At 44.6% G+C, this 12825-nt stretch overlaps 1 protein-coding gene across 1 annotated transcript in view; it reads right to left on the minus strand.

Moving 5' to 3' along the window:
* The window catches only part of Acss1 (acyl-CoA synthetase short chain family member 1), a 57703-nt gene that overhangs the window by 21732 nt on the left and 23146 nt on the right, over window positions 1-12825 (minus strand). Inside the window, exons 3-5 of the mRNA XM_042666399.1 lie at window positions 4333-4532; window positions 1854-2029; window positions 1251-1403 (exon numbers count right to left, since the gene is read on the minus strand). Of these exons, the coding sequence (XP_042522333.1) occupies window positions 1251-1403; window positions 1854-2029; window positions 4333-4532 (529 nt within the window). The remainder of the gene's footprint in view (window positions 1-1250; window positions 1404-1853; window positions 2030-4332; window positions 4533-12825) is intronic.

Here is a 12825-nt window from a genome sequence, read left to right on the forward strand (position 1 = left end):
TTTATTACAGTAATTTTTTAATTTTATGATACCACATTTTAGGGACTCACAAAATTGCTTTAAGATAATAAATAGAGGAGCTTTTGTGTGTGACTGTGTGTGCTGATACAGAGGCTTGAACTCAGGGCCTCACACTCTTAGTTTTTTTGCTCAAGGTTGGCACTCTACCACTTGAGGCATACCTCACCTTCCTTTCTGGCTTTTGGCTGGTTAAGTGGAGATAAGAATCTCTCAGATATTTCTGTTCCAGCTGGCGTTGAACTGAGTTCCTTAGATAGCCTCCTGAGTAAGTAGGATTACAGGTGTAAGCCACCAGCTCCCAGCAAAAGATAAACATTTAAGTGGAGGGGGAAATATATATATGTTATATATATACATATATATATGTATATATATAACATATATAATAGGAAATATATTTATCTTAATACTAATGCAGTTTTAGATGATGATGGTAGTGGTAGTGGTGGTGGTTGTGGTGGTGATATATTTGTGATGCTAGGGTCAGAATTTGGACTTGTACATGCTAAGTATGCATCCTGCCACTGAACTCAACCCTCATCCTGGGTTGTGTAAATTTTTTCTTTGTACAATACAAAGGTATTATAAGATACAATTTAATACATTTTTTTTGGTCCAGTCGTGGGGCCTGAACTCTGGGCCTGGGCACTGTCCCTCAGCTCTTCAGCTCAAGTCTAGTGCTTTACCACTTGAGCCACAGCGCCACTTCTAGCTTTTTTCTTTTTTGTGAGGAATCAAACCCAGGGCCTCAGGCATGCAAGGCAAGCACTCTACCACTGAGCCACCTTCCCAGCCCAATTTCTTACATTTTTTAAGGAGTAAGCAATGCATGAAGGCAGAAGTGACTGAGAGCATCAGAGAGTAACACCAGCTATCAGAATGAAAGGTCAGAGCCTGCTGAATAGCACTACCCATTACCATGGAAAGTCAGAACCATCAAGGGCCCATCATCCCTCAGGCCACAGAAGATGGGGCAGAGCAGAGGGGCTACAGGACTACAGCAAGGCTTAGATGGAGAACTCATATTTTCTCCTGCATACACACAATTTGCTGTCACAGGACAACTCACAGCCACCCTGCTTATAAACACGCTACAACTAAACACCAGCACAGCACCTCAATTGGCATTTTGCTCACAGGAAGTGTTCAGGTCCAACTTCAGCCCCTCCTCAACCTGCTCAGAGCCCCATGCAATTTCAGCCCACTTCCTGGCACTGGCCCCTCCCTACCTTGTGGGTCAGGGCAGCATACAACAGGTAGCCTGCCTGGGTGTGGACCAGCCCCTTAGGCATTCCAGTACTTCCTGAGGTGTATAGCAGAAAGAGCATGTCCTCACTGCTCATGCTCTCTGGACTGCACACAGGGGCCTCCTTGGCCATCTCCTAGAAGGGAGAAGAATCACACAACCAGTCTAGGGCATTTAGCCTCTCCCCCCTGCCCTCAGCTTCCCTGGGTCACCATGGCCCAGCCGCCATGGGACTCAGCAGATCACATTCTGAGTTCTCCACTTTCTCAACTGCCCTGGTTCAATTTTGAATGCAGAGAACACACAAAATAAAAAGATGGAAGGTATATAGCTCTATGGTAGAGTATGCTTGGCTAAGGGTTAAATCCTAAGGAGAAAAAAAAAAAGAGAAAGGATGAGAGGAGGAAGAGGAAAAGGAGGAGGAAGAGGAAGGATGACAACAATGATGAAGAGGGGAAGGAAGGACTATCACCAAGGAACCCTGGGCACCCCCTAAGGAGTCCAGATTGGGAACCATACCTGGACAAGCCCCAGACCCAATATCTTAATAATACCCTTCCATCCACAGAAAATGAAGTAAACCCACCTGCTCAAGGGGGATGTCCAGGTCTCCCATGTGGACCTTGTTGTCTGTCCTGTGAGCCACCAGGACATGCTGGATGGTTGGGCAAATTTTCACTGCTTCATCCACTATTTTCTTGAGCTCCACCACACGCCCTCCCCGGAGTCCTTGGTTGAAGGTGATCACCACCTTGCACTTAGCTAATAGAGAGACAACAGCAACATGCCTGATCAACTCCCTCCCCTTTCAGCCCTCAGAGCCTTCTTGCAGCCACACATTCTAAGTATATGAAAGACAAAGTCCGATCTTGAGTAAGAAAAAAAAAATCAACTAAAAAACTGAGGATCTGCCTACACTGAAACCTCAGTGTGCCATACAGAGTATGAGCCCCCCAACCTGACTCAAGGATGAGCAGAAAGGAGCCAGAAACAAAGTGCCTTCAAGTTCAACTCTTCCGTCTCATCATAAAGTTTACAACCAGACTTCCTTTCCTCTCTCTCACTTGCTCAGGAGCCTTGCCTGCTGATGGGCTTATACAGTGTCCACAGCAACTACAATGGCAAAGCAATACCCACAGACCAAGTCCCAGGAGATTTTAGGTTGCCAGGCCCAGTCCAGGGTGAGTTACACAGGCCAAGAATCTTCTCTATTGAGGGAACAGGGCATCATCTGGTAGGTGCCCAGGAGAGGCCTCTTCACCCTTACCTTAAAGGGAATGTTCACCTGGCTTTTTACCTTGATGTGAAATAATCCAGAGATGATGTAGCTGTGCTGGGCTCTACAGTCAACCCCTATGGAAAAGTCTGGAGCAAATATCCAGCAGTAGTACTACCTGGAAGGCCTCCCTGTATCCCTGAAACTTTTAAATCACTCTGTGCCAAGGCCTCTCCCAGAGCTAAGGGCAGAAGAACTGGGATTTCTTGTGTATACTTCTTCCTAGAGCCACAGCCCAGATGAGCTGAAGGAGAAGGTTCTTAGAGGCAAAATCCCAGAGAAAAGCCCCCTGCTGAGGCCACAGAGTTGGCCTGGTGGTTCAGGAGTTGTGAGGTTCTAAGAGCTGCCCCAGAACCCAGCTACTAAATCTCCACATGTTGTCGTCACCTAGAATCAACTATTATTGCTCATCTCAAAGAACCTTAGTAAATACACTTGGTTATCACGGCTATAGCAGCAAAAAAAAAAAAAAAAAAAAAAGGGGGGGGGTAGCCTGGTGTAATCCTAAAAGCACAATTGCTGGTGGACAAAAATCTTAGCTCGTCTACTTCGCAGCTGAATGACTCAGGGTAAGTCACTTCTTTGTGCTTGTTTCCTCATTAAAAAGAGAATAGTCAAGCCAGGTACCGGTGGCTCATGTCTGTAATCCTAGCTACTCAGGAGTCTGAGATCTTCTGAGGATCACAGTTCAAAGCCAATCTGGGCAGGAAAGTCTGTGATACTATTATCGCTGACTACCAACAAAAGCTGTAAATAGAAGGATGGCTTGAGCACATGAGAAAGAGAGAGAGAGAGAGAGAGAGAGAGAGAGAGAGAGAGGAGTCACCTCCAAACGTAGAAAAGACCAGAACCAAATAGCTTCACTGGTGAGTAAAGAATGACTATGGAAGAATTAACACCAATCCTTCTCAAATTCTTCCAAAAGAACAAGAGAGGGAAGTTAAGAGAAAAGGAGGGGAGAGAAGGGAAGGGGAGAAGAGGAGAGGGGCAACCCAGAGCTGGATGCAGCTCAGTGGTAGTAGTAGTTGCCTAGCATGCACAAGGTCCTGTGTTCCTAAGACACACACACACACACACACACACACACACACACACACACAATTTATCTGTATTTCTATGCACTAGCAATGAACTATCTGCAAAAGAAATTAAGAAAACACAAGGCACAAGAACTCTCCACCGCTCCCGGCACCTAGCATCTTCCTTGGGAAGGCAAGTAATCTAACTGAGTTGGAAAGAGCAGGGATCACATTGCATAGACACTGGACTACCATCTACACAGCCAGCAGCAGCAAGGAGACACTATTGTGTGGCTCTTTTCAGAAACCTGACCCGCCTGCTGTCAGAAAACTTTCAAGTGATTGTACATGCCCCGTCACCTGTCTCCACACCTCTGGACAGTTCTCCCTTTGTTCCTTCCACCTGAGACAGCTTCCCCTACATCTCCACTGTCAAGCAGCCTTGGTGCTCTTCTCCCCTGCCCTGCAGCCCTGCCAGCCCCACCCGGCCTCCACACAGGCTGTGATCCTCCAACCACGTGACCTGGGCCTCTGCTCTTTTCTCTACTGTTCGTGAACCTCCCTTCTCCTTTCTCTAGCTTGCCAAAACTAACACACTCAGATCTTAGCTTCCCAAACAGATACTCATTCACCCATGTCCCCATTCATTCCTAGTAGTATGTACCATCTGTCTGTGAGACCTTTTATTTATATCTAGCTCCCTTCTAATAGTCTCCATCCTGATGTCCTGGCCTTCAGGAACCAGAACCAGGGGACTTCCTAGTGATTACCATCATTGATCCGCCCAGCCAAGGACTCAGCACTGAACCCAGCAAAGACGACGGTGTGAACAGCTCCGATCCTGGCACAGGCCAGCATCGCTGCCACAGCCAGAGGGGAGACAGGCATGTAGATGGCCACACGGTCCCCACGGTTGACTCCATGTCTCTTCAGCGTGTTGGCCAGGCGGCATGTAGTCTCCAGCAGTTCCCTACAACACAAGAAAGAAAAGATGGAGAAGGGCCAAAGCACTGGGATCAAGTAAGTGGGCGAAAGACTTAAAGAGAAGCTTCTCTGAAGAAGAAAGAAGGATGCCCAATAGACACATGAAGAAATGTTCAACATCCCTAGCCATAAAAGAAATGCAAATCAAAACAACATTGAGATACCACCTCACTCCAGTTAGAACAGCAAAAATCAAAAACTCTAACAACAACAGATGCTGGAGGGGATGTGGACAGAAAGGAACCTTACTTCATTGTTGGTGGGAATGTAAACTTGTTCAACCACTTTGGAAAGCAGTATGGAGGTTCCTCAAAAGACTCCACATAGAGTTCCCCAATGACCCAGCAATCCCACTTTTGGGCATTTACCCAAATGATCACAAACAAGGCCACACTAAAGCTACCAGCACAACTATGTTTATTGCAGCATTATTTACCATAGCTAAGATATGGAACCAACCCAGATGCCCCTCAGTAGATGAATGGATCAAGAAGATGTGGTATATGTACACAATGGAATTCTATGCCTCCATCAGAAAGAATGACATTGCCCCATTTGTTAGGAAATGGAAAGGCTTGGAAAAAATTATATTAAGTGAAGTAAGCCAGGCCCAAAGAAACATAGGTCCCATGGTTTCCCTTATTTGCAATATCTAGTATAGGTATGAGTCAAGCGGAAAAAGTCAGAGAATGTGATGTTAGGAAAACGAACCCTCAAATATGTATTTTAATGTTTTTGTTTCTTTCATGCATGTGTTTCTAACGCATTTATAATATTATTTCTTTGTTGCTTTGTATGTCCCTCCCCCACAGTGTAACCCCCGCTTTCACTATATTTGATGTCAGTATAACATGTGGAGGAGACAGGGACAAACAAGTCGTTTAAGGATTCAGGTGGACCTGTTGCAACAATGAGAAGTACAAAATGTCATGTCAAAACCAGCTTTACAATGTCGGTGGGGGGGGGGGATAGGGGGGGTATGATTGGGTGGGGGGGAGGGGGGAGGCTGGGAAGGGAGGTGAAGGGTAAACAAAGGAGGAGGCTGCAATGCTTGGTAAGAAATGTATGCATTTTCCTGCCCATGTAATTGTAACCCCTCTGTACAGTATGTTCTCAAATAAAATAAAATAAAATTAAAAAAAATAAAAAAAAAAAGCACTGGGATCGTTTGTAGTGATGCAATTCACAAATGGTAAATGTTGTATACTCAGCCCAGTGCTGGATAAATAGCAGGCATTTAGGTACTTGTTACAGAGCAAGTTCGTTTCCAGAAACAACTGTTTTCAACATTTGTATTTTCATGGACATTGTGTACATTTCAAGCAGTTTCTCAGAGACCACACAAGTCTAGAAAGTAGATAGTATACTAGAAATTTCTGAGAAAAAAAATATCTAAGGAAATGAAATTGCAGGGGAAAGGGTGGATCCACTTTTGAGGCCAGGAACACCAAGATATCTTCTCACCAGTCAATGAGCCAAGGCCCTGGTCAACTGACCCCAGCTCTAAAGCAAGTGGCATGCAGATGCCCACCCTGCCTAGAGCCCAGAGGCAGAATAGGTAGGTGGTGACTTGATGAGGCGCTAAACAGACACCAGAGACAAAGACGTGCTATGCTCCCAGCTTCCTTCACCTTTATAGAAGTGGCAGAATGCCCCATCCCTCCTAGGCTTCCTGCAGGTTTGGGGCAGCCAATCAGAACACAACACATCCTCAGGCAAATGGGATTGGCTTGGAATTGATCCAGGCCAGTCCAACCAGAGTTTATGAAACTCCACCCCTAGAAAACCCAGTATGCTCCAGAGCTGCCCCAGTGTCCCATGTGGAGTCAGAAAGGGAGAAAAGCAAAGGCGAGAGCGGAGTCCAGTTCATCATCCTCAGATCTCACTGAACTTGGACTTGACCGTTACAATCATCCATCATCTCCCCATTTTTACTGTATATCACTTGATTTTAATTAATTGTTTGCAGTAAAGGAGACTAACAGAGAAAGACAGGCTAAGAGGGGAAGCCAAGGCCTCTTACCCCTGGGTCGAGAAGGCCACCACTGACCACATTCCTGTTCCCTGCATTGCAACAAGAAACCCTGTGTCAGTCAAGACAGGCCTCTGCATATAGGCTGGAAGGGAGACAGTCCTTTGAGCTCCTGGGGTCCCCTAACAAGCACATCTCCCCTCTGCTCTAAGCAATGTTACCAAAAGGGCTTCCAAGAAAGGTGAAGTTCAACTAAGCTGGGAAACCACAGGGTAATGGAAATGAACAGTCCCTTCTCATGCAGGGAGCTCAACAAGCCCTTTGTTCCCCCCCAAAGCCATATTGCAAAGGAGACCCGTTGAAAACAAATCCCAAGTCCAGCCTACCATTCACCCCACTACTGGCAACTCCTGCCCATGCTGGCTCCAGTGCCTTTTTAGGGATTTTTGTCTCTCTTCCTTACAGCTTCAAAAGGACAAAGAAGCCATTCAGTGGTGCTTCGCCCACACCTTGCCTAAGTTACAGTGGCCCTCAAGAGCAAAATCCACAAAATTTGAGTCCCAAAAATATTGCTACTGCTCTGGGAAGGAGGCTGTTGATGACATCCTACAATGCTAAGGAAACAGCTATACTAACACAAACAAGAAAATCAGGATCCTTTCCATCTGCTCCTTTATCATAGATGGGAAGGGCTTAAGCCTCTGGGCATTGTTGGGGGAGAAGGAGATATGAGTGCTCACCATTCAGCAATGTTAAATTTCAGCCTTCATTCTGCAGCCCTAAGGTGGCAACGTAAAATCAAGGAAGTGCTGTGGACTGTCTACATAGAAACACCTGGGCTAGTGTCCTACAACAACTGTGTAGTCATGTGATTGTCCAAGAAAGAGTAATTGTTATCTGCATTGTATAAATATTCCAAGTAGGACCCACCCAGGAGCTGAATGTTCAGGAAGTATTCTCTTTTCCAACAGATAGAAACTCACAAAATTGTGTGTGTGTGTGTGTGTGTGTGTGCGCGTGTGTGCGCGTGCATACGTACATTTGCCAGTATTAGTAGAGCCATAGCTCTACTTCCATCTTCTTTGTGATTAATTGAAGATAAGAGTCTTGAGGTCTTTCCTGCCTGGGCTGACTTCAAACCTAAGTCTTCAGATCTCAGCCTCCTGAGTAGCTAGGATTATAGTTTGTGAGTCACCACTGCCCAGCTTGAAATCATTTTCTACAGTGACTAAAATCAGCTGGGTGAATTCCTAAGGTGTTAAAAATGCTCCCTGGTGGTGGGTGAAGATGTTGGCACAACAAAGGAAACAAGAGGGACAGTGTCCCCCCCAGGAGGCTAAATAGGGAAGCAATGGCACATTAGGAAGTGTGAAGGGCATTCAGCCTCTGGGCTTACATTACAGTCTGAAGGCAAAGAAGGATTTCAAGATTGGTTGTCTGTAGGGAGGAGGAATGAGCCAGAATAAAATGAGTGGGTTTTCCCTATAGATACAAATTTTGTTCAGCCACAGGAGCTAGACAACTGAATTGCAGCTCAAAGGAGGTCCAAAGTCTAGGCTAAGGCTATCTGTTCCCTAGAGAATGAATACCTCAACATGCACACAGAAATTGGAACAGGTTCTGGGGCAGGCCTTCCACAAAGGCCTCCATGTATTCCTTAGAACAACAACAACAGTAACAAAAATTGCACTGTGTTCAGGTAAGTCTCCTTCTGTTCATTCTGCCAAGACTGTAAGTGTTGAGGTCAAAGGGACCTTTGAAGGTCAGATGGTGCAGCCTCTTTGGGGTTCCAGAATCTGCTACAACATTCCAGCCCACAGGCAAAGGATGTTATACAAATACGTACATTGACCTTGAGTTCTAACACAAACAACATTTTGCTGACTTGCCTTGGGGAAAGGAAAAAAGAGTTCTACGTACAACTCATAACACCAACTGGAAATGATTTGTTTAAACACATAATCCAGCTGACACCTGCCTGAAGTCACCCAGTATAAAGGCACCTCCTGCCTCTAGCCTCTGGATGGAAGATAAGCTCCAAACAGGAAATAGCTAGAAACAACTCAGAGGAAAGAGAAGAAATAGCCTGTTACATATTTATTCATCTATCTTCCAATCAAAACTGGACAGGTTTGTTATTGTATTTTTCATGGTTGATATTGAAAGCATCTTTCCCTTCTAGCCATTTCCTAATGCCAGTCCAAAGAAGTAAGATGTCTGTGTATTATAGTAGAAAAATAAATTAATAATGCATGATTTACATAAAGACACTTGCACACACATCCATGTTCACTGCTGCACTACTCACAATAGCTAAGTTGTGGAAACAGCCCAGATGCCCTATAATAGATAAGTGGATCCAAAAATAATATGGTGCAGGGAACTCTGGAGCCCAGCTGTGAGACCTAGAAAGGGTTAAGAGATTGGAAGCCTCTTTCAACAACACTCAGAAGGCTGAGAACTGGACTCTGGAAAGATCAAACAGTCAAGGCAAGTCAGAGGATTAAGTTACTACCCTAATTGTGTTTAAGATAGAGCTGTTTGGGCACCAAAATTTTAAGACCTAGAAGATAAGATGAAAAGTCTGTGTTACAGTTAGAATGTTTATTGCTTCCCTCTGCTTCCTAATGATAAGGGAGTCAATTATGACTATGTATACAAGCTATGCCTCATGCTAATGATTGTAACCACAAAGATAGATTGATACGCCAGTCTTTGAACATACCTGTAGTCACCTCCCCTGTAATGAACTAAATAAATTAGCTTGTTAATGGGAACTTGGGGTTCAGATGCCAGTAAGCACTGGATCCCCTGGTGCCCCCTTTTCTATCCTTTCTCCTTTCTCAGTTCTTCAGCCCCAGTATACAGTTGTTATGCTGTCCCTGGTTGTGGTTAGGAACAATGTGGCACCTATACACAATGGAATTTGACACAGCCATTAGAAAGAATAATATTGTGTCATTTGCCAGGAAATAAGTGGACCTAGAACAAATCATGTTAAGTGAGGAAAGCCAACCTCAGAGAGGCAAACAGAGCATGTTTCCCCTCATAGGTGGAAGCTAGATTTAAAAATGTAATGGGATCCCGGTGCTGATAGCTCAAACCTGTAATCCTAACTACTCAGGAAACTGAGATCTGAGGATCACAGTTCAAAGCCAGCCCAGGCAGAAAAGTCCAAGAGACCGTTATCTCCAATTAAGCTCCAAAAGTGAGGCTGTGGTTCAAAATGGTAGTGCACTAGCCTTGAGCATAAAGAGCTCCAAGTTCAAGCCCCACACCAAAAACAACAATGGGATATAACAAAGTTTACAGGTCTCTAGGCATTCACACACATTGAAACCAAAGGAGTATACTATTAGGAGGGAAGCCTTTGTGTTGGATGCCTATGTGCATCTGATCATATAAGAAATGAACTCCAGGAAATGAAAAGAGATTTTTATCTTGTTTTTGTCTTCATTTTCTTTTCTTTGTGTCTTGTTTGTTAGTTTATATGTCTTTGGGACAGTAAAGGGAAGCACAGAAATGGAGGGACAATGGTTAAACAAATGCAGCAGTGGTACGTACTAAACACTGTGTTGAAAATGAACTATATAACTTGTGGGTGGAGACAGGAGGAAAAAGATGGGAGAGAGAGGGAAGGGATGACATTGTCCAAAGAGAAATGTATTCATTACTTGACTTATGTAACGGCAACCCTTCATACAGAGGTGTTTATAATAACAAATTAAAATGTTTTAAAGAATACATGATTTGTTCGTTACCTATAACTACTCTGGCTCATGAAATAAACAACCATTTTTATTGTCCATCTGACCCAGTAAAGTGCAAGATGTACTTGTATAGAGATATGAATTTCCTTCATTGTACTCTTTCCAGTGTCTAGAACTAATCCTAGATCATAAAAGATGCTCAATAAATATTTGTTCAACAAATGAGCCTGGTAGGAGAGCTTGAAATGAAAGCCCAGCTGGCCCAGGGCACTGGAACGTAGGACACTTGCATTCTCCTGCACCTGTGACAGACGGGAAGCACTTTATGAGTATAGTTCCTTCTGTCCTCCAAGCCTGCAAGAAGCCAACTCAAGGCTTAGGTACAGAATTTGAAACGAGTCTCCTAGACTGTCTACCATGTGCAGTTTCTGAAAGATAGAGGCAATGAGAGAAGAACGGGCTTTCAGGGAAAGGCACTTGAGCTCTTGTATCTCCCAGAGTCAGAGAGCAAATACCTTCCCTCCCAGCAGACTCCTCTCCCATGATATTATGGAACCACTAAACTTGATTTTTCTTGTCAGTCCTGGGGTTTGAACTCAGGGCTTCGCATGTGCTTGGCAGGTGCTCTACCACTTGAACCACACTTCTAGCCCTTTTTGCTACCATATATATATATGGTATATGCATATGCGTGCCAGTACTGGGGCCTTAATTCTGGACCTTGCACTTTTACTTGGCTTTTTAAAAAATCATGGCTGGCACTACAACTAGGGCTACATCTTTTTGCTAGTTAAATGGAGATAAGGGTCTCTCTGATTTTTCTGCCCAGCCTGGCTCCAAACGTTAATCCTCAGATTTCAGTCTCCTAAGTAGCTATCTAGGATTATAGACTTGAGCCACTGTGAGCCACTGACACTTGCTTTCATTTTAATAAGGTCTTGCTTTCTGCTCAGCCTAGCCTAGACAGACAGCCTCCTTTTTTGCTTCCCATGTAGCTGGGATGTCAGACACCTGCCCCTGCACTCAAGTTTTTTATTGGTTGATATAAGTATCTCCTAAACTTTTCTGCTCAGTTTGGCCTTAAAAGGTGATCCTCCTAATCTCAATCTCGTGAGTAGCAAGTGTGAGCCACCACCACACCTCACTGAACCTGATTCAACGGTGATGAATCTTGCTCTCTCTACTATTTACCACTTCTGGAAGAAGACAAACAGTAAGTCAACTGAACGTCCTCATACACCAAGCATAAAGACTTCCCACACATCCTTATTTGATTTTGTGACCATGACTCTAAGCAAAAAGAAGCTGCTGTGAACATTAAGAGCAGAAGCCATGCTTAAACATGAAAAGCGGGTCTGGGAATGTGGCTTAGCGGTAGAGTGCTTGTCTAGCATGCATGAAGCCCTGGGTTCCATTCCTCAGGACCACATACACAGAAAAAGCCAGAAGTGGTGCTGTGGCTTAAGTGGTAAAGTGGTAGCCTTGAGCAAAAGAAGCTCAGGGACTTTGGTCAGGTCCTGCCTTCAAGCTCCAGGACTAGCAAAAAAGAAGATTTTTAAGGGGGATAAGGAAGGAGGCTCCGTGGCTTCCCTCGCATGCAAAAGGCTCTGGGTTCGATTCCTCAGTACCACACAAACAGAAAAAACTAGAAGTAGCGCTGTGGCTCAAGTGGTAGAGCGCTAGCTCAGAGACAGCACCCAGGCATAGAGTTCAAGCCCCACAACTGACAAAAAAAAAAAAAACAAAGCAAAACAAAAAAAAAATGTGAAAAGCTACTATTGGGCAAGGAAAGCCAGGAGACTAGAGCTGAGATTGACTCTTGTCCAACAGGGAAATTAGCAATGAAAATGCTAAAATTCCAGCTCACTTGTGCAAGTTAAGTTGAATCTCTCTTCTTGTCATAAAAATAGAGGCCAGAGCAAAGAGTAAGAGTGGAACTGGAGTCCCGCATTCAGGACCCCTGCTCCAGGGTGTCTCCCCAGATAAGTCCATATCAAATCTTACCCTAAGATTTTCTTCCTCTTCCCAAACGTGAGCCCAGCATGCTATGGAGCTGCTGTTTAATGATGCCTGATTTCCTCTTAGACATCAGCACTGGACCTTGGACTGAGTCTGGCCTCTGGGAAAAGAAGTTCTGCCATTTGCAGTCACAAAGCACAGCTCCTATCCCTACAAGAGTCAGGTGCTAACACAGTAAGGGTTCCAAGGGCTCCTGCAGGCTGGTGGATCCCCAGCTTGGAAGCCAGCCCTAAAAACAGCTGGGCTCTGGCAGAACATTCTCTCCCTGGCTAGAGAGACTTCTTTATACCTCCCAAAAGCTACACAAGAAAATCCTTTCCCTGGAGGAATTAGGAAATGGATGTCATTTTAAAATTTTGGTTAAAAACAAAAATAAGAGCAAAAAGTCATGTCTTACAGGTCCTACTACAGGGTTCCATGTCCCCTGTGCCACCTGTTGGGCCTCTTGATATGGCTCTGTGTATGTCTATTCAACTGCAACAGTAAGGACCAAACGTGGGAAGGCTGAGATCACAAAGACAGTTCTCAACAAGACACAAGATGGAAGTCATTCAATGTCTAAGCTTTACAGGGAATCC

Source organism: Dipodomys spectabilis, unplaced genomic scaffold, assembly GCF_019054845.1.
Source record: "Dipodomys spectabilis isolate Male_0828 unplaced genomic scaffold, ASM1905484v1 ptg000365l, whole genome shotgun sequence".
NCBI lineage: Eukaryota > Metazoa > Chordata > Mammalia > Rodentia > Heteromyidae > Dipodomys > Dipodomys spectabilis.